The sequence below is a fragment of the Salvelinus namaycush genome, chromosome 3 (assembly GCF_016432855.1).
Source record: "Salvelinus namaycush isolate Seneca chromosome 3, SaNama_1.0, whole genome shotgun sequence".
Classification (NCBI taxonomy): Eukaryota; Metazoa; Chordata; class Actinopteri; order Salmoniformes; family Salmonidae; genus Salvelinus; species Salvelinus namaycush.
Window position 1 is genome coordinate 71441017 of NC_052309.1, and position 22070 is coordinate 71463086.

Genomic DNA, 22070 nt, shown 5'->3' on the forward strand with positions numbered 1-22070 from the left:
GGAAAGACGCAGCTGTTGGCTGGAAATAGAGATTTCACCATCCGTTTCTAAAGTAATCCTACAGACAATGCTTTTTGGTAGAATAGTGGTCTACAGAGCCGAGTTACTCCACATTCAGTGGTGTTAAAGCTGTTATGGCTTTGCTAAGCCTGTGTGGATGAGACTATGGGGGGTATCTTTAAAAAAAGTCATGTTGACGTGGGCAAAGTTGTCTTAGTTGTCTACAATATCATCTTAATGTGAACAGTATGACAAGTAATGAAAGGCTATACTAATAACTGATACGGAATGGGCGGCATGACATTATTTAGCTTTCTCATCATAAACTACTCAAGGAAGATTGTTTTGGGGATTAATGTCTATTTCAGTCACTATGTGAAGAAATGCTGCCATCTAACAATTCATCTGGCAGCCTCAATATCTAGAAACCAACGGACAATGATGCACCTTACAGATGGCCCTGGTAGAAATGTAACAGTAAAATGATCAATTACTCCATAAAAAGAAAATATAATATTCTACATGTGGATTAGCTGCATACAGCACAAAATAAAAATCACATAAATGATCACCACAGTGCTACATAAATGATCACCATAAATAACTAGCACAGTGCTACATAAATGGTCACCATAAATAACTAGCCTAGTGCTACATAAATGATCACCATAAATAACTAGCATAGCGCTACATAAATGACCACCATAAATAACTAGCATAGCGCTACATAAATGATCACCATAAATAACTAGCATAGTGCTACATAAATGATCACCATAAATAACTAGCATAGCGCTACATAAATGATCACCATAAATAACTAGCATAGTGCTACATAAATGATCACCATAAATAACTAGCACAGTGCTACATAAATGATCACCATAAATAACTAGCATAGTGCTACATAAATGACATCATCATATTTGATCATACTACTTTATTTGACTACAAATCTGTTCATCTGTCTGGTGACATCAAGAGTAGTCGTTCTGTAACCTACTCATCCTACCCTGTTCCTCCAGGCCCAGTAGATATAAACAGGTTTACTCTACTCCAGGCAGCCCAGCAAACAGGCTGCTTTCATTCTCATTAATTAGCAGCTGAGCTAAACCTCTAAGCCATGAAATCAGCCTTACAGCAATCCACCCAAATCTCCCTTTCTCTTTCTCTCTGGGTTTGTTACAGTGAAAGCCCACATGTCCTTGGAACTGCACACACATGCCTATCACGCCAGTAAGCCAGAAGCCACGCTACATCTCTTTCCATGGGGCCCTTGGGGGTGTCTCCAAAACACACCCCCAAGGGCCCCACGTGTCAACACAATGTGAGCTACAGTATATCGGCTACGTTTGCTACATGCACATACCCTGGACCAGATCCACGACATACAAACGTGGGAATATTGTAGCTCTAGGCCGGCACATGAGAGCCGTCCAGAAAAGACGATGTGGGCGCTGACGTTAGCGTGCCAAAATGACATCATCAATGTGAGAGAAAAAAACATTGGTGATCTTGGTCACACTGAGCTTTAACTTCTAAAGCTTAATGAAGGCTTCAAAACTCTTTAAGCCTACACAGACGTTTCACTAATCATGTTTTAGTATATCATATAATGGTGATATAAGGAGCCCTTACATACAGTATGGTGCTTTGAAGTGTGAAGTGTGAAGTGTGAACTTGGTGGTTTTCTTTATGGATGGATTTAATAACAGTACAGTGAAAGGGAGAATATATTAAACACTGGCCTTCAATTGAGTTTTGAGAAAACCCTGAACAAAATGAAGACTGAATGAATGAATCAATCCCTAACATAATGTATATCACAGAGTTCAATGGTTTCCTTTAATCCAGACACTGCGCTGCATAAACATGTGTGTCACCAGATTTTGTGAATTTTCCACCTCACGTGCCCAGACAGTGATCCCCTCTTTGGAATGACCACTTTGACAGATCAGGGGATGGGCCAATAAGAGAGAGAGTGCATGAAGGAGGGGGATAATGAAAGAGAGAGATAGCAAGAGAAGGAGATCAGGGAGGGTAAGAGCTTGCAGTGGAGGTGTTGAGACAAAAGGACAGGTACTATTCTACTGGTGAGGAGAAAGACTAGTCAGTTGACAGAGACAGACAGGCAGATAGAAAGCACAGAGCAAGATAACCTCAGATGTGTTTTTAGTGTTGGATTCAAAGACTATTATCATCATCAAACCACTCTGGAACAAAAAAAACGGTCAAGAGGAAACCAACATCTAACCAAGAAAATATCTACAGTATTCTCTACAACAGAAGACTGGAAAGAGAGCTGCTATACTTGTAAAGACAGCACAGAGACTGTTTCATCGTTATTATTCGTCAGCCCAGTAACTGACCATCATGACACATCAGGTCAGCCGCTCTCCGTTCCTCAAGCCCTTCTACACGAGGACCCCGGTTGGTGGGGTCATTCCGCGAACCCAGAGACGCCACACGCTCCCCGCCAGCGAGTTCAGGAACCTGACCCCACAGGACGCCATCAGCGTGTTCGAGATCGAGAGAGAAGGTAAGAGTGTCTCCAGATTCTACTGGTTACTCAGAAAATGTTGATTGCATAGGATTTGTTGGATTAGAGAGACTTTTGAGTCTTATGTTCAACAAAATGCACATTTATCTTATAATTTCTAACACATAATGACAATCGCTGTCAGTCTCCACAATATAAATAGCTCAGGAAACTAAACAATGCCTTAACCACCAAATGTGTGTTTATCACAGATTTTTGTCCCAAAAAATGGATTGTGAATAACATCAATAAACTGTGATAAGAGAACAAGCAGCCTGTAATCCCTGGTTCGTTTGCTACTCTTCCAAAATGCTTCATCTGCTCACTGACTGACTGACTGACCGTGTGTCTCGTCTTTCCTCCCACCAGCATTCGTCTCTGTGTCTGGCGAGTGTCCACTCACTCTTGACGAGGTGCTGAACTTCCTAAGTCAGTGTCCGGAGCTCTCCCTGGGCTGGTTTGAAGAGGGCCAGCTGGTGGCGTTCATCATCGGCTCAGGCTGGGGCAAAGAGAGACTGGAGCAGGTGAGACAGACACCACAATTTACAATAGCTACCTCCATTGCATATTTGGAATTGTTTTGCCCCCAAAAAACAGAAATTTGTTTTTCATAATCTAAAAGGTAACCATCAATAAAATACATGTTTTTTACTCTGATCATACCTGGTCATTAACCCTACCTTTGCCTTTCCCTACCCCAGGAGGCCATGACCCAGCATATCCCAGAAACCTCAGCAGTGCACATCCATGTGCTGTCTGTGCACCGCCACGCTCGCCAGCAGGGTAAAGGTTCCATCCTGCTGTGGCGCTACCTGCAGTACCTGCGATGTGTGCCAGGCCTCCGGAGGGCCCTGCTGGCCTGTGAGGAGTTCCTGGTTCCCTTCTACCAGAAGGCAGGCTTCAAGGAGAAGGGGCCTTCTGCCATCACCGTGCCCAACCTCACCTTCCAGGAGATGGAGTACCATATCGGCGGAGCGGCCTACGCACGGCGGAACAGCGGCTGCTAGTCACTGCCGGCCGTCACCACCCCGCTCATAATCACATCAACCCTAGCACTGGAACTCATCCACCATGTAAACATAGACTCTGGTCATCACAGTTGACCGTCCAGACCACACTATACCAGACAGACAGATCCAAGCACCAACCTGGTCTCAGAGCATTTCATAATATTCTGTACGTAAATTCGAGACACTCCATTTAGTATGATAGGTTACATTTGGTATGGTTACATAAGACAGATGGTTACTTAAGGAGGGTGGTTGGTCAGGATGGGTGGGTGTACAACACGAACATCTAGCAAAGGTTTGCGAGTTCAAATCTCATCACTGACAACTTTAACAACTTTTCACTACTTACTACTTTTTAGCTACTTTGCAACTACTTGTTATCCAAAACTTCCCCTAAGCCTAACCTTAACCCTTTTAGCTGACCTTTCACGTATAGCTAACCTTTCACGTAACTTTAACCTTAACCCTTTTAGCTAATCTTCCCCTAAACCTAACCCTAACCTTAACCCTTTAACCTAACTCATAAACTTAACCCTAACCCCTAGTCTAGCTAATGTTAGCGAGCTTGCTAACGTTAGGCACCTAGCTAGAATTAGCAACATATCATACGTTTTGTAAAATCCCAATATATTGTATATTTAGCAAATTCTGAACATATAATACGAATTGTAATTTGTAACATATCATATACGAAATGGGTGATGGACGTCTACCAATCAACACATACCATACCAAACGTAACATATCATACTAAATGGATTGTCCCAGATTTACATACAGAATCATATGAAATGCTCTGAGATCAGGTTGCAACCACAGGTGCTCCATGAGAGAAGGCACTGCCCCATCAATCTCAGCTGCAGCACCAGCAGGCTCCGAGACACCATCTTTCAGTGCCTCACAGACAGCATCCCGACGCCCTGCAACATAGAGAGGGGACATGCACCATCACATGAAGGGGACAAGAATGGGTTTTCTAAGAAAACAGCAACAGAAAGCAAAAAAAATGTCTGTTAGCGATAGAAGACAGAATCAGAATATGTTTGAGATGCAATGTGGAGTTTCAGCATACTTTGTGTACAACACGTCTTGAATTAACAAAGTTCTAATTTTGCAGTCCCGACATTCTTCTTTTTTATTATGCTTAATTTTGAGAGTATTTAAATGAAATATTCCTTGCCACAAATTGTACTTTGTAGTACTATTCTTGTTTGAGGTCTTTATTATTACTAATGCTACTATTGTTATTGAGATACTAATACTTACTATTGTTATTGGGATACTAATACTACTATTGTTTTTGGGATACTAATACTACTATTGTTATTGGGATACTAATACTACTATTGTTATTGCGATACTAATACTAGTATTGTTATTGAGATACTAATACTTACTATTGTTATTGAGATACTAATACTACTATTGTTATTGAGATACTGTTACTGAGATACTACTATTACTGAGTTCTCTGAGTGTGATGTAAATACCATTTTATTTTTGTAAACCCTATTAGTCCTCTGGTGTGTTGAAATCTTAGGCTTTTGCTTATCTTTTTTGTATTAACACTATGATGTACTAAGGCAATAAAGGGAAACGATGCCACTGATTTTATAGCTCCTCATATTCCCTTTAACATTGACATACATCATGAAAACAGTGGTGCCTTCAACAAAGCTGATTGTTAGCGAACGGTAACTAATGTTCATGTCTGAAAGTAAAGGGCAGCATCAATCACCATAGAAAATCAGACAGACTTCACTGACGGATTTCTTTTCAAGTTTTTTTTACTGTTGTATTCAGTTACATATGAGTAGATAGGTAGCTAAAACACTACCTTGTTTCAATCAATCATTACTTCTTAAGAAGCAATAAACAAATAAAAGGATAGCATTCGAGTGCTCAACGTATTGTAACAAAAATATGGCAGTAGTTGGTACATTTATCAGCAAGGCACCAAAGGTATTAATGTCTGATTTGTTTGTCCCTGGTTGTTTTGAGAGGTTGCCTGAATAATTACAAAACCTACTCCTGGATTGTGAGTGTTAAAAACATGAAAATAAAATAAAAAAATAACAAATTGAAAAAAATACAGAAATATTTCCTTCTGTCTATTGTACCAGTGATGACTCCTCCAAACCCTGCCTTACACGTGAAGAGAGAGATACATGTGGGAGGGGCTTAGATAAGTGGTTAGACCATACCCTTCTCTCATTGGTCAGTGGAGGAGAGAAAATGGTGTGTGTGGGGGGGTGAAAAGAATGTGATTAATGCAAGTCCTCATGACGAGTGCAGTGGCATTCCTACTTATTCATACAGACAGACCGAGTAAAAAACACAAGCATATTGTCATCAGAGTTCAGTTCACAGAGCCAGAGGAGAGGGAGCTCCACACAGGACCCTCCCCTCCTCTTTAGCCACACTATAAGGGCAGAAACAGAGACACGGATTGCTTGATAACACCTGCCAATCAATGCCTCTAGACCTGACGCCCCTCCTCAAGCGCTACCTTCCCACTCCTCAGTGGAGGTGGGCGTTGAGGTCATACTTCTCACAGAACTTATCTGTGAAGGGGATGCAGGTGAGCAGTTCACACCAGTCACACTTGATGGGGTAGACATAGAAAAGCACCACGAGGCCGGCGAACAGCCCCAAGAACACCACCAGGAAGACGATGATCTGCAGGCGCTTGCGGTACATGTCCATGCGTCCGAAGCTGATGTAGGGCAGGAAGGCGAAGGACAAGAAGAAGCCAGAGATGAAGCCAAAGATGTGGGCAAAGTTGTCGATCCAGGGCAGCAGGCCGAAGGCGAAGAGGAAGAGCACCACACACAGCAGCTTGATGAAGGCCCGCCACGGCTGGGCCAGGATCTGCCAGCTCTGGAACAGCTCCACAAACAGGCAGGCCAGGATGCCAAACTGGGAGCCTGCCGGACCCACCTGACGGAGGGAGGGGGAGAGAGAGGGACCAGTCAGTCAGTGGAAAAGGTCAACATAGAAATACTCAGCACCTAGAGTGGACACATTCTATTAGACACATTCTATGAGCTGCACAAAACAATGAAAAATCACCCCCAGTCTGAACCATACATCTAGTCTGTCTCATCTGACACTATTACCAGTCATGTGTTCTGAACTGTCCAAATTGAACCCTACATATTGAGGTGTGCGTGTTATTGTGTTTTATGGGGTTTATTGAGACCTCTGCTCTGTAGGGCAGGAAGATGGCGCTGGCTAGGTTTCCGGTGATGCCAGACAGGATGTATATGATGGAGATCCTCAGCCAGCCTGCCAGCTTCTCTAGGTCTCTCAGGATGGTCATCTGGAAGCACACTGACACCATGCAGTGAAGGATCCTACAGGGGGACAGAAAGACACGTTACACCATGATGTGAAGGATCCTACAGGGGGACAGAAAGACACGTTACACCATGATGTGAAGGATCCTACAGGGGGACAGAAAGACACGTTACACCATGATGTGAAGGATCCTACAGGGGTACAGAAAGACACGTTACACCATGCAGTGAAGGATCCTACAGGGGGACAGAAAGACACGTTACACCATGATGTGAAGGATCCTACAGGGGGACAGAAAGACACGTTACACCATGATGTGAAGGATCCTACAGGGGGACAGAAAGACACGTTACACCACGCAGTGAAGGATCCTACAGGGGGACAGAAAGACACGTTACACCATGATGTGAAGGATCCTGCAGGGGGACAGAAAGACAAGTTACACCATGATGTGAAGGATCCTACAGGGGGACAGAAAGACAAGTTACACCATGATGTGAAGGATCCTACAGCGTGTATGCTCGTGAATGTAAGAGTATGTCCTCTGCATGTGATGTAGGGATCCAGCTAATCCAGCTGCTGTGAGAAGACACCTCCACAGCCAGCCAACCAGGGATCTCTAGTTTATCCAGCATCAACATTTCTCTGCTGTCTGTCTATCTCCTCAAGCCTAATGAGGGTTGCTGCCTGCAGAGAGGACACTTCCTTTAATTACCCCGGAGAGGAGAGAGAGGAGAGCAGAGACAGATAAGAGGCAGCAGAGATATGAAGGAGGACTGCTACTCTGCTACTCTGCTCCCTCCTCTTCCTCAGAGTGGTACGTTAGTGTACACTCAGCTCCTTCTACTAATAGGATCACGACATCTGCGCTGTGGAACCACTGACATTCTGACTGAAGAAGTCAAAGACATTAATGAGGGGCTTGAAGAAGGAGTTATTGGAGAACGTGTACATGAAACATAATGAATCAGTGAGGGGACACATAACTGGTCACACAATGGAATGAATCGTAGGCCACCCTTCTGCCTTATTATAATACAGCTGCTCCAGGGATGTCTAACAGTACAGTACCGGTCAAATGTATGAAATGCTGCTAGGATGGACAGAGGATTTGTGATGAAATGGCAGAGGCAGGCAGCCACTTACCCAGCGTGCAGGAAGAGAGAGAGCCACAGTCTGTAGAACTGGTCTGGGATCTCTGGGTTGAGGAAAGGCAGCAGGCCACACACATCATCCATGCAGTGAACCTGGGGGAGGAGGTAGAATACATCACCTACAGGACACCATCGCTCTCTTTGTCTCTGTTGGCACACTCACACACACTCACACACATGCACATATTCACACACACACACACACACACACACACACACATTCACACACGCGAAACCGCACACACAATAGCATAACTGATACCCACTGAATTTACAATAACTTTTTTTTACTGTCAAGCTATTCTAAGATAAGGATGTCACTGCAAGTACTAGAGGATGCATTTTCATTTGACACATATTGTGGAATGAATATATCATATTTATAATGAAGAACCTTATGTGTGAATAGATTTACTTGTGCCCTGGATATTCTATACCTCAGAGCAGAGGGGATTACAGGGAGGACAATTTGCTTACTCAGTAGGGAATTGTATGGCACCCTTTATGGTGATTAAACACTATCCACTCTCACAGCTTAGATCTTCCTCTGCTCCTCAACGGCTGCCTCCGACTCAGCCTGTCTCATTAGCCTAGTTGGAACGGGGTCGGGGTTATGGTCTGGGTTATGTCTTTGTAGGACTGGGGCTATCGTATCCATCATACTAGCTAGCCACTAAAGATGACTTGCCAATTTCCTAATGCAACGTAATAGTCAGATGTTCATTGAGTAGAGCGATGCTTACTTACTTGGGAGCAGAGAGTAGCCTCCTCGTGGAAGTAGCCCATCATGAAGTCACAATACTCCCTGGACGTGATCTCACACCTGAGGAACAGGAGAACCACAGCATGACCTCATGACCACACACTCCCTTGACTCCTCCCCGTCATGTGCACTGATAGGTCATGAACAAGACACATGGTGACCACTACACTGCTTACATACTGCTGCTTTACCAGATCAGTGAAAATGAAGGCAAGAGGGGAGAGGAAGTCCATATAGATTATTGAGATGCAGCCCCTGCCTTGTTTAAACATCCATCTACCAACTACATGTACCACAGACAAAGGCAAATCAACACCACAGTGTCAATAGTAAATAGACTCACAGGAATGTGTGTGTTGTGTCTGGCGTGAATGTTTGCATGTTTGGTTTTGTATGTAGGCTCTCCTCACCTCCCTTTTGTGCCGATGCAGCAGGGCCGGCCTGTGATGGTGCAGTCTATGTGAGGCAGGTTGGTGTGGTTCCCTGTGTTGTACCTGGTGCAAACCTAAAAACACAGCCAGAGGAAACAGTGAGACACTGACTGATTAACAGGTCCTCTGACCTCTCACCCTCTCATCATGACCAATGGGGTTCCACAATACTCACTGGCCACTTGGTGATGTCATCAGGCCATTCATGCGGTGCCACCGAAGCTGGCTCTAGACAAATCCTGTTGTGGGGTGAAAAATATGAATGAAATATTAGTATGGATACACAGTTCAGTCAGTGGTCCCAATAAACACACAGTGTAACTACAGTAGCATGAGGAGTGTGACGGCGTACTGCTGAATGTAAGAGTGGTTCTCTCACCGGGGGTCCTGATGGCACACTGAGCCGTACTGCCTGTCTTGGCCCTCCAGGTGAGGGGTGCTGTGATGCCGCGGCCACTTCACCCACACGGCCAGAGTACTCTGAGACAAAACAAAGATGGAAAGGTAAAAATATTGACCCCTGAATAGATCACTCGTGGAGGTAGAGTACAAAAGAGTGAGGTAGAGAGAGTGAGTGAGAGAGACGGAGAGAGATTCACGACTCACCGAACACTCCTCCTCTGAGGTCTGTAGACAGCCGGAGCGGTCGTTGCGTACACAGCAGGCAGAGTCTCTCTCTATGTCTCTCTTGTCCCGGATCAGGTCGTGCACCTGCTGGTCCTGACGCATGCAGGGAGAGTACTTGGCCCCCAGGTGGATCAGAGCCTCCTAACGAGGGAGACAGATGGCATGCAGACAGTCAGGAATAGACACATAGAACACCATCACTTTATCAGGCCTAGTTAAAGCGCTCAAATAAGTACCTTCCAAACTGAAAGGATCGGACATATCTGGTCATGGAACAGAATGCTTGAATGAAAAAAAGGGGAGCAATGTGAATGTGCTTACTGAACTGGGCCCGACCCAGAAGTTCTCTTGTTGTACAAACTTGACATTTTCATATACACCTTTGTTTCTTAGAACCTGGGGAGGAAAACATTTCACATTTCAAGTTGCTCCTGGAAGGATGTAATAGAAGGTCATAACGACAGTAAGACCATTGTAAAGCTGTAATGATTCGTTCAGAGGACTCTTGAATACAGTTTTTGATTATTTGATTCATATTTTACTGCACGCTTAGGAGCTAGTAACACAAGCATTTCACTGCACCCGCAATAACACCTGCTAAACTGTGTACGCGACCAATAAACCTTGATTTGATTTGACTAGGGAAGTGAGGTGGTACTCACAGAATCAACCGTCTCGTGCTGGGAGAAGCCCACGGGGGCGATGCCATAGATGCAGACAGCCAGGATGGTGATCAGCAAGTGGACAACAGTGATCCAGTACGTAAAGAAAGGCCTGATTGAAACACAATGTCCATATTAGAAAACAACGGTTTTACACAGAAGTGCTGTACTCTACACCAATGGTCTCATATATTGGACACGCTGAGCCTTAGCATGGTCTTAGAGACCATTACCTATGGTCATCCATGTCCTCTATCTGCCTCTTCACATAGCTGTCGATGCGCTTGCGGTAGGTTCGGTTGGTGAGCTTCCCCACCATGCCCAGCCCGTAGGGCCTCTTCTCCCGAGCGAACAGCTTCTTGACGGGCACAACGATGCGCTGACCCCGTCGCTGTCCGTTCACACTCACCACCTCCTGCCGCAAGGGCACCTTGGGCGGTCCTGGGGTTCCCTCTTTGGCCTTACGCCACCCTCGCTCCAGAGGCCTGGGAGGGGAGGGGAGACAGAGAGGAGGAGGGGTAAAGTCAGTTTAAAGAGGAACCCACCACAGAACCACCCTTGGAGAGAGTGTGGGTTCTCTTTAAACCAAACACTGTGTCAACACAACTGAATGGTTCACTGAGATGCTCTGGTAGTGTATTGGATTTTGGCAACAGGAAACCAAAGATACTGTAGTCATTTCAGATGTTTCTGTGTACTTGTTGTCAGGAGTCAGTGTGACAGACTCACAGCATGAGATGGCTCCTCTCCAGTTCACTCTTGTCCAGAGCGCTGCCGGTCAGCTCCGTCTCGTCCAGCATACTGCCCTCCTCCCGCACCACATCCATCATAGTCGCGTCCGACGGAGACTCAAACACCTCGTCAGCGTATGTGGACAACTCTTCCTGCATCAGACAGTCCTGGGGGAGGAATTGGGAGGGGGTTGGCCAGGTCTGAGAACAGTAGTGGGTGGGAACTAGGCACAGGAGATTTCCCTGGTCAGCTCACACATGGTTTAGGAAAAACTCCTGGCCGTAATGAAAACACACACTAACTGGTCGGCCAATCACAGGCCTTTAGACTCTATCCCAGGCTGCAACTCTGTTAGAGACCTCCAGGGGGTGCTGTATGTTCTCTTTTAGATGGAGGCTTGAGATGAGTTTCTAACTACAGAGTAGATGAGGACATGTCCTTACTCTGGCGAAGAAGGATGTGTCCAGCTCATCAGGTAAGTCCACCCCGTCCTCCTCCATGAAGCTAGCAGGGGTGAAGCTGCGTCTCTGCATCCGCCGCAGGGTGGCGTTTTCCCGCAGGGAGCGCCCCTGAGACGCACACACACACATAACAACACAACACACACTATAAGCTGTCACCTAGCACAGCAGGCTGTAGTGTTTTGTCTAGTGCCATACAGCAAACAAACGGTGCAGACACACACACACACACACACACACACACTAACATTGAGTTGAGTTTCTTTTTGCATGTCAGAATTGTTGGAGACAGTACCTCATAATTATAACACATGCATAGTAGGCATATCAGAGCTTGAGTACCCCTGTTTGTTCATTCCTCCATGTCACTCTTGCACTTCCAAAATGGTAAGCTCTTTCATAACAGTAGTCCTAAGCACAGCACTGCTGCTCTTGAACATGCAGCACAGCACATAGTGGTCTCCCTCAACACTGAATGACACAACACAACACAGAGATAATGTCTCCTTTAGAAAATAAATGTATCCGCCCCGATGGAACTCAGTGTTGTTCTAGAACGCCGGAGGCTGACTGATTCCACACAACTGATCAGGCCATGCTGTTTCACTGAGGGTACCTTATCGATTAAGGGAAGAGTTTGGTCATAGTGGTACTGGGTGGGTATGGTTTGGATCTGTGTGTACAGTACAGTAGAGGGCTTTAGCAGCTGAAATAATGAATCACTTCCTTCAATAGGATGTCTCGTCACACAGCAAGCTCACCTTCACCAGAGCTGTTGCTGCCCTGAAGCTCATCTTGGCGACAGACTCCCTCTTGCGTCGCCGCGGCAGCCGGTTGAGGCCTGAGCGGGAAGAGGTGAAGGAGCAGAGGGAAGCAGCGCCGGGGGTGACAGGGGTCTGGGGCACGCTGTAACCGTCCACCTCCTCCACCATACGGAACGCACGCCCCCTCGCCAACGGGTCCACGATCTGAAGATGACAGACACAGGCAGGGCGGTTAAGAACAGGCTATCTAGGACTGAGTTTATATTGTGAAACTGGATTATGTTCGAATAATCAACCTAGATTCTAATTGAAAAAACTACTGTGGATGCCACAGATAAATATTGATACATCCTAAAATATGTTATCAAGATCCACAATGAAACCCTCACTGAGGTGCAAAAGTACTACAGGTATAATGACCCAAATATATAGATGACATAGGTATCATACCTTCTGCATGCCAAAGGCGTGTGCTGAGGAGGGTACGTAGAGGGGCGGGGGCGTCTCGGTGCTGGTCAGAGAGATGTTGTCCTGACTGGACAGGTCCATCTCCCGGATCACCTGGGGCTTCAGGCGGCCATAGCGCATGCTGCAGTGGCGCAGACTCTTCCTCTGCCATTTCTGGGTGGCATCGCCATCCTTACTGACCCCGAACCAGTCCGCTGTGCCCCTGACACCACAAACACCAGCCACTCAGTCCGCGGGAAGCACACATCTCATCTCACAAACTCCAACCTATCCACAGAACTCTCTCTGATCACCTAGTTCCGCAGTACTTCTCTCGTAGAGGGAGTCTGCTATCTCCAGCTATCTAGCACAGAGTGCGTCAGTTATTGGCCTGAGAGATATAGAGCTGTTATTAGATGTCCCTCCTCAAAGCCCTGTTTGGAAGACTGGGTGGGCAAACATGCAATGGACTGATAACGCCACACTTCCCAAGAATGGAAAAAATGACTAATTGTTCTTGACTGCACTAGTAATAGACCATCAGCATGAGAGAGGGAATAAGCCCGGACATGTTCCAGTCCAGGCACACACGCACACACACACACCCACACACACACGCCCACACACACACACACACACACCACACACACCACACACACCGTCTCTCTCATGGGTCTGGTGTATATTGTATTACTTTGTCTGCCTTTGCAGCATTACAGCACGGTAATAAAGTCATAAACATTTGAATAAATGTAAAGACTGAACTTGCATGCTGGAGGCATTCTGTTGCTGGAAACCGCTAAAAAAATCTGTCAATTTCCTCCAGATCACTACCTTTAGAATAAAGAGATTTTTGGAATGGACTATTCTATTTCAATTTGACCACATTAAAAGGAGTAGTTCACTATTTTACAACACGGTTCCTGAAAGTAGTAGTAGTCTTAAAGTAGTCTATGGGCCAGGAGAAACTGTAATCTACAGTTCAGTTCTCTTTAAACATCCATTACAAACTTCAGCTAACTTTAGCCACTACGGCCTTTTTTTTCCTTTAAAAAGTCCGACGAGAATGATATACTGCTCTCCCGGGAACAGACCCAGATTCTTCTGAGAAATCATAGGCAATCGAATAAACCCCCACTTCTGTATTTTTGAAAATAATAGCTGGTGCACGATATCTAAGGAAGTCTCAAGGTTTTGCTCGCCTGAGGTAGAGTATCTCATGATAAGCTGTAGACCACACTATCTACCTAGAGAGTTTTCATCTGTATTTTTCGTAGCTGTCTACATACCACCACAGACTGATGCTGGCACTAAGACCGCACTGAATGAGCTGCATTCCGCCATAAGCTCCTCTCTCTCTCTGCTCCTCTCTCTCTCTGTTCCTCTCTCTCTCTGCCTCTCTCTCTCTCTGCCTCTCTCTCTCTCTGCCTCTCTCTCTCTCTGCCTCTCTCTCTCTCTGCCTCTCTCTCTCTCTGCCTCTCTCTCTCTCTGCCTCCCTTGTACCCGGGGACTTTAATGCAGGGAGACTTAAATCCGTCTTACCAAATTTCTATCAGCATGTTAAATGTGCAACCAGAGGGAAAAAAACTCTGGACCACCTTTACTCCACACAGAGAGACGCATACAAAGCTCTCCCTCGCCCTCCATTTGGCAAATCTGACCATAATTCTATCCACCTGATTCCTGCTTACAAGCAAAAATTAAAGCAGGAAGCACCAGTGACTCGATCAATAAAAAAGTGGTCAGATGAAGCAGATGCTAAGCTACAGGACTGTTTTGCTAACACAGATTGGAATATGTTCCGGGATTCCTCCAATGGCATTGAGGAGTACACCACATCAGTCATTGGCTTCATCAATAAGTGCATTGATGACGTCGTCCCCACAGCGACTGTACGTACATACCCCAACAAGAAGCCATGGATTACAGGCAACATCCGCACTGAGCTAAAGGCTAAAGCTGGCGTTTAGTGGGACTCTAACCCGGAAGCTTATAAGAAATCCCGCTATGCCCTCCGACGAACCATCAAACAGGCACAGCGTCAATACAGGACTAAGATCGAATCGTACAACACCGGCCCTGACACTCATCGGATGTGGCAGGGCTGGCAAACCATAACAGACTACTAAGGGAAGCACAGCCGAGAGCTGCCCAGTGACACAAGCCTATCAGACTAGCTAAACTACCTCTATGCTCGCTTCGAGGCAAATAACACTGAAACATGCATGAGAGCACCAGCTGTTCCGGAAGACTGTGTGATCACGCACTCCGCAGCCGATGTGAGTAAGACCTTAACACAGGTCAACATTCACAAGGCCAGACGGATTACCAGGACATGTACTGCGAGCATGCACTGACCAACTGGCAAGTATCTTTACTGATATTTTCAACCTCTCCCTGTCCGAGTCTGTAATACCAACTGCTTTAAGCAGACCACCATAGTCCCTGTGCCCAAGAACAGTAAGGTAACCTGCCTAAATGACTACCAACCTGTAGCACTCACATCTGTAGCCATGAAGTGCTTCGAAAGGCTGGTCATGGCTCACATCAACACTATTATCTCAGAAACCATAGACCCACTCCAACTTGCATACTACTCTAACAGATCCACAGATGATGCAATCGCTATTGCACTCCACACTGCCCTTTCCCACCTGGACAAAAGGAACACCTATGTGAGAATGCTATTCATTGACTACAGCTCAGTGTTCAACACCATAGAGCTCTCAAAGCTCATCAATAAGCTAAGGACCCAGGGACTAAACACCTCCCTCTGCAACTGGATTCTGGACTTCCTGACCGGCAACACATCCGCCACGCTGATCCTCAACACAGGAGCCTCTCAGGGGTGCGTGCTCAGTCCCCTCCTGTACTCCCTGTTCACTCATGACTGCACGGCCAGGCACGACTCCAACACCATCATTAAGTTTGCCGATGACACAACAGTGATAGGCCTGATCACCGACCAAGACTAAACAGCCTATAGGCAGGAGGTCAGAGACCTGGCCGTGTGGTGCCAGGACAACAACCTCTCCCTCAACGTGATCAAAACAAAGGAGATGATTGTGGACTACGGGAAAAAGAGGACCGAGCACACCCCCATTCTCATCGATGGGGCTGTTGTGGAGCAGGTTGAGAGCTTCAAGTTCCTTGGTGTCCACATCACCAACAAACTAACATGGTCCAAGCACACCAGGACAGTCAATGAAGAGGGCACAACAAAACGTATTCCCCCTCAGGAGACTGAAAATATTTGGCATGGGTCCTCAGATCTTCAAAAGGTTCTACAGCTGCACCATCGAGAGTATCCTGACTGGTTGCATCACTGCCTGGTTTGGCAACTACTCGGCCTCCGACCGCAAGGCACTACAGAGGGTAGTGCGTACGGCCCAGTACATCACTGGGGCCAAGCTTCCTGCCATCCAGGACCTCTATACCAGGCGGTGTCAGAGGAAGGCCCTAAAAAATGTAAAAGACTCCAGCCGCCCTAGTCATAGATTGTTCTCTCTTCTACCGCACGGCAAGTGGTACCGGAGCGCCAAGCCTAGGTCCAAGAGGCTTCTAAACAGCTTCTACCCCCAAGCCATAAGACTCCTGAACATCTAATCAAATGGCCACCCAGACTATTTGCATTGCGCCCCCCCCCCCCCCCCCTCTTTTACGCCGCTGCTATTCTCTGTTGTTATCATCTATGCATAGTCACATTAATAACTCTACCTACATGTACATATTACCTCAACTAACCGGTGCCCCCGCACATTGACTCTGTACCGGTACCCCCTGTATATAACTGTTGTTATTTTACTGCTGCTCTTTAATTACTTGTTACTTTTATTTCTTATTTAGATTTTTTTTTTAAACTGCATTGTTGGTTAGGGGCTCGTAAGTAAGCATTTCACTGTAAGGTCTACACCTGTTGTATTCGGCGCATGTGACTAATACAATTTGATTTGATTTGACAAGCTAGCAATCAATGTAAGTAATGTTTTTTTAAATGGCCAAATCTTCTTTAAGTAACATCAAACCAAATATGGAGTTGATTTGATTTGATTGTGTTTCGATGTTCCAAACATACTGCTCACCATGTGTCTTCTACAGAGGGACAAGAGAGAGCCATGAGAAAATGAGTTTTGATCAGTCATGGAAATAAAAGTGCTGAAAACAAAAAGTCTCTCTATTTAAAAAGACGATGGAGAACAAGCTATGAAGGAAAAATACTTGGAACTTTGGTGTAAATTAATATTGCGATAGTTGATACGATATATCGTCAAAAAAAGATATTCCGATATGTAACTATCGATTTCTTCCCTCATCACTACTACCCACTGAACACGTTTTCTCATGGCTCTCTCTTGTTCCTCTGTAGAAGACACATGGTGAGCAATATGTTTGGAACATCGAAACACAATCAAATCACAGCATCAAATTGCAATACGTATATAATCGTGAGAATCATGATAATATCGTATCATGAGGTCCCTAGCAATTCCAAGCCCTACTCCCTAGCAACAGTTACTATAGCCCACTAAACTCCTACTGTACCTGTTTCATGTAAAGGATTATTCTGGGTAATATGGACAGATCATTTGAAATACTGTGTCCTGTGTACCTCTGGGTTGTGGATGGATGTACTATCTCCATCAGTCTGTTAGTGACATGATTGAATTTCTGGTATTCCAGACCAGCTGCCCTGTCCTCCAGGTCGTGGAGTGTCATCAGAGTGTGTCAGCCTGCCATCCTTGACCTCTGAGGCTATAAATAGACCTCTGCCTGATGGAACATCTGGAGCGCCTCTCTCCCTCTCCCTCTGGCTCTCTCTACCTCTCCGCCTCTCTCGCTCTCTACCTCTGCCCCTCTCTCTCACTCTCTACCTCTGCCCCCCTCTCTCGCTCTCTACCTCTGCCCCCCTCTCTCGCTCTCTACCTCTGCCCCCCTCTCTCGCTCTCTACCTCTGCCCCCCTCTCTCGCTCTCTACCTCTGCCCCCCTCTCTCGCTCTCTACCTCTGCCCCCCTCTCTCGCTCTCTACCTCTGCCCCCCTCTCTCTTGCCTTCTACCTCTGCCTCGCTCTACCTCTGCCTCGCTCTACCTCTGCCTCGCTCTACCTCTGCCTCGCTCTACCTCTGCCTCGCTCTACCTCTGCCTCGCTCTACCTTGGTCTCTCTCTCTCTCTTTTCAGTGGCATGGGAAACATATGTTTATCAAATTAGATTTGTTTTCAAATTCTTTGTGGGTCTGTGTAATCTGAGGGAAATATGTGTCTCTAATATGGTCATACATTTGGCAGGAGGTTAGGAAGTGCAGCTCAGTTTCCACCTCATTTTGTGGGCAGTGTGCACATAGCCTGTCTTCTCAAGAGCCAGGTCTGCTTTGGCGGCCTTTCTCAATAGCAAGCTCTCTCTCTCTGCTCCTCTCTCTCTCTGCCCCTCTCTCTCTCTGCCCCTCTCTCTCTCTGCCCCTCTCTCTCTCTGCCCCTCTCTCTCTCTGCCCCTCTCTCTCTCTGCTCCTCTCTCTCTCTGCTCCTCTCTCTCTCTGCTCCTCTCTCTCTCTGCTCCTCTCTCTCTCTGCCCCTCTCTCTCTCTGCCCCTCTCTCTCTCTGCGCCTCTCTCTCTCTCTGCCCCTCTCTCTCTCTGCCCCTCTCTCTCTCTGCCCCTCTCTCTCTCTGCTCCTCTCTCTCTCTGCTCCTCTCTCTCTCTGCTCCTCTCTCTCTCTGCTCCTCTCTCTCTCTGCTCCTCTCTCTCTCTGCCCCTCTCTCTCTCTGCGCCTCTCTCTCTCTCTCTGCCTCTCTCTCTCTCTCTGCCTCTCTCTCTCTCTGCCCCTCTCTCTCTCAGCCCCTCTCTCTGCCCCCTCTCTCTCTCTCTGCTCCTCTCTCTCTCTGCTCCTCTCTCTCGCTGCCCCTCTCTCTCTCTGCCCCTCTCTATCTCTCTGCCCCTCTCTATCTCTCTGCCCCTCTCTATCTCTCTGCCCCTCTCTATCTCTCTGCCCCTCTCTATCTCTCTGCCCCTCTCTATCTCTCTGCCCCTCTCTATCTCTCTGCCCCTCTCAGCCTTTGCCTCTTTTTTCTATTGAATCATATCATCTGTACATTCAATAAGGATCACAATACAATGTTCTCTGCCTCTGCCAGTCTAATCAGGTGCTGCAGAAGGCCACGCTAACCCAACCCTGCCGCTATACACACATTAACCAGAATGGCTTAGTTTAAAGAGCAGCTCAGGTTATTTTAAGACTCAGTCAAACGCAAGTATGGTCTTTTAGTGACTGTAACATCGAATCAGTGGACATGTATTCTATGGTCCCTAACTCACACAGAGATTCATAAAGTCTGAGGCGACATTATTGCTGCTTAGTCTTTGGTCTGACCACAATGGAATGCGGTGGTTGTTGTGTATTCCAGGAAAATGGCAGCTCCCTTTGTTAGGCTCCTTTATTATGACTAATTCAGTGTGAGTCAGATGTGTCAATGAGGTGAGTCATATAACAACCCCAGTCATAGCACAGAGAGAAAACAACAGCACCCCTGAAGAGAGGCTTACAGCTATAGGCAATGGAAGACAGTTCATTCAGTTCATTCAAGCTGTGTCTTTATGCCTGATGCAGTATTCTATCTTACGGAGACCCTGCACTCTCTTGATAATTCTCTCTGTTCTGAACTTCATACTCTTTGTACTCCCTAGATCTGAGCCATTACCAACATAACCTATGACACAAACATTGGTGGGGTAAACACTTAGCTAAACCTGTGTCAGTATGTTATCCATCACAAGATGTTCTGGCTCCCCATGGTTGCATACTGTATGTTACTGTAATCAGACAGGAAGTGCTGTCCTCATTGGCCAGTGTACTGTAGGCCCAGTCTGACCTCTGACCTCTGGCCTGCAGTACCTGAGCAGGGTTCTGGAGAGAGAGTGATGCTTCCTGGGGCCGCGGCGAGATGCCCGCTGACCCTTAACGGGCACTGTGTTAATCCGCTCAAAGTGCACCCTCCTGCTGCTGGAGACGGGCAGGGGGAGAAGGTAGGAAGGTGAGAGGAGGAGGGTGGGAGGTGGAGGAGGACAGGGCAGGGGGCGGGGGAGAGTGTTGAGAGGAGGAGGGTGGGAGGTGGAGGAGGACAGGGCAGGGGGCGGGGGAGAGTGTAGAAAGGTGAGAGGAGGAGGGTGGGAGGTGGAGGAGGACAGGGCAGGGGGCGGGGGAAAGTGTAGGAAGGTGAGAGGAGGAGGAGGACAGGGCAGAGGGCGGGGGAGAGTGTAGGAAGGTGAGAGGAGGAGGAGGACAGGGCAGAGGGCGGGGGAGAGGGTAGGAAGGTGAGAGGAGGAGGAGGACAGGGCAGAGGGCGGGGGAGAGTGTAGGAAGGTGAGAGGAGGAGGAGGACAGGGCAGAGGGCGGGGGAGAGTGTAGGAAGGTGAGAGGAGGAGGAGGACAGGGCAGAGGGTGGGGGAGAGTGTAGGAAGGTGAGAGGAGGAGGAGGACAGGGCAGTGGGCAGGAAAGAGAAGGAAAAAGAAAGGAGAGAAGAAAAGAAGAGGTGGTGAGCAAGAAACAGCATCTAGAAAAGCGATAGACAGAAATAGTGCAAAAGGAGTAAAGCTTTTCAAGCACTGAAATTGTGAAGGGAAATAAAGTTTGAACATGCATTAGAATCATACACACTGACCAGACAAAGAACCAGGCATGCAGAGGGTTTCCCAACTCATTCATTCAGACTGTTGAAGAATCAATGCACACAATCACAGCCACAGTTATTTAAAGTTTTAAACACTGTAATATGAGCCCATCTGCAGACCCAGACAGGCACTATGATAAAACACACTACAAACAAACACCTACAAATACCAGTCCGTCCTGTCAAATATCCACTGTCCTCAGTTCAACCAGACAAATTGCAAGCAAATACAGAATTCTGGTAAAAATCAATATGCAATCAAACCACCAAACTGAAGTGGGTGGGGGCAATCAGGCAGAGAAACGGACACCATGGTCTCATGCCTTGTTACTGGCATCACACAAGTAGCCTACAGTAACAAACTGGTCAAAAACATGCCATCCATGACTTACAGATCTGGATAAAACATGCTTATTTCACACCATCATGACAAGTTCATAATCAAATATTTTCAGTGGGCCCACTGCTCAACACCAAAGATAACCAAATCCCATGGCGGTCGTACGATTCCGTGTCACAACCATGATCTAACCAACCAAGGTGTCCTTCAGTAGCTCCAGAGCTTTGATATGTTCCCCTTACCTCTTGATGGTTTGTGTGATGGAGGACTGGCGTAGCAGGGGCGGCCGGCGGGGGTCAAAGAGGTCGCGAGGCGGGGACCGGAGGTGGGAGGGCTCCACTGGCATGCTGATACTGCGGAGGAAACCCTGGCGCTTCACCGGCTGCAGTGGGGGGGGGGGCATGGAAAGAGACAGAGATGAAGTACACACAATGAGAGCCATATTGCGTGCAGAGATTCACATAGAGTTACAACAGACCACAACATAACTCTGTGGGAGAGACAATGAGAAAGCAGGGAGAAGAATGAAGACCCAGAGAATAAGTGTGGGATACAAGGAAAGGCATGCAGAGAGAGAGAGAGGGAGAGGGGAGGGGGAGAGAGAAAGAAAGAGAGAGTGAGTGAGTGAGAGAGAGAGAGAGAGAGAGAAAGAGAGAGAGAAAAAGAAAGAGTGAACAGTAGGGAGAGAGAGATAGAGAAGGGGGGAGAGAGAGTGTGTGCTGTACCTGGACGAAGGTGGGTGGCTCATCCAGGGACACCTGAGCAGTGGGAATGTCCAGTCTGAGCCATGGAGGCTTCTTCCTCTGCAGGCTGCTGGTGCTCTCACGGCGTGGTTCAGCCATGCTCCCAACCCCACCCCACGCCTCCCACCTACAGGGAGAGAGAGACGAAGGGAAGGATGAGACTGATACATATCCATCCTACAAGTATAATCACATCCTCTTTGTCCCTCAGGAGTTTCAGTTAAAAGTCTAATCAACAATTTGTAAATGAAAGCCTGAGAGCATCCCAATAACAGCTTGTGTTGCAGAGTCATTACACAAGATGGTGCTGATGAGCCTTGAGTCACGCCATGTAACAGGGTCTGTACTGCGATCATAAAACCAGTTAGAAAAGCAGAGAGCGCCAAATGGAGATATTACCAGACCACAGCTGTGTACTCTTACCCAGAAAGAAGCACA

At 46.9% G+C, this 22070-nt stretch overlaps 2 protein-coding genes across 2 annotated transcripts; one reads left to right on the forward strand and one right to left on the reverse strand.

Moving 5' to 3' along the window:
- Positions 1-2370: 2370 nt before the first annotated feature.
- LOC120044556 (serotonin N-acetyltransferase-like) lies at positions 2371-3546 on the forward strand. The gene is made up of 3 exons (XM_038989216.1): positions 2371-2539; positions 2909-3063; positions 3241-3546. Exons 1-3 carry the CDS (start codon positions 2374-2376, stop codon positions 3544-3546), a joined length of 627 nt encoding a protein of 208 aa, XP_038845144.1. The 5' UTR covers positions 2371-2373.
- Positions 3547-5324: 1778 nt separating this feature from the next.
- LOC120036772 (inactive rhomboid protein 1) lies at positions 5325-21750 on the reverse strand. The gene is made up of 17 exons (XM_038983142.1): positions 21615-21750; positions 21132-21271; positions 12894-13113; positions 12441-12647; positions 11662-11787; positions 11216-11385; positions 10720-10971; positions 10487-10598; positions 10146-10220; positions 9804-9965; positions 9577-9677; positions 9373-9436; positions 9177-9271; positions 8751-8826; positions 7996-8096; positions 6752-6905; positions 5325-6489 (listed from the first exon to the last, which is right to left on the reverse strand). Exons 1-17 carry the CDS (start codon positions 21729-21731, stop codon positions 6070-6072), a joined length of 2592 nt encoding a protein of 863 aa, XP_038839070.1. The 5' UTR covers positions 21732-21750; the 3' UTR covers positions 5325-6069.
- Positions 21751-22070: the final 320 nt, after the last annotated feature.

Excerpts from the sequence above, each read along its gene's own strand:
- LOC120044556 (XM_038989216.1), top strand. The coding sequence starts at position 2,374 with ATGACACATCAGGTCAGCCGCTCTCCGTTCCTCAAGCCCTTCTACACG. Across the intron at positions 2,540-2,908 it reads GTTCGAGATCGAGAGAGAAG|CATTCGTCTCTGTGTCTGGC; the intron begins GTAAGAGTGTCT and ends TCCTCCCACCAG. Across the intron at positions 3,064-3,240 it reads GCAAAGAGAGACTGGAGCAG|GAGGCCATGACCCAGCATAT; the intron begins GTGAGACAGACA and ends TCCCTACCCCAG.
- LOC120036772 (XM_038983142.1), bottom strand. The coding sequence starts at position 21,731 with ATGGCTGAACCACGCCGTGAGAGCACCAGCAGCCTGCAGAGGAAGAAG. Across the intron at positions 10,599-10,719 it reads GAGGACATGGATGACCATAG|GCCTTTCTTTACGTACTGGA; the intron begins GTAATGGTCTCT and ends TGTTTCAATCAG. Across the intron at positions 6,490-6,751 it reads TCCTGCCCTACAGAGCAGAG|GTGGGTCCGGCAGGCTCCCA; the intron begins GTCTCAATAAAC and ends TCCCTCCGTCAG.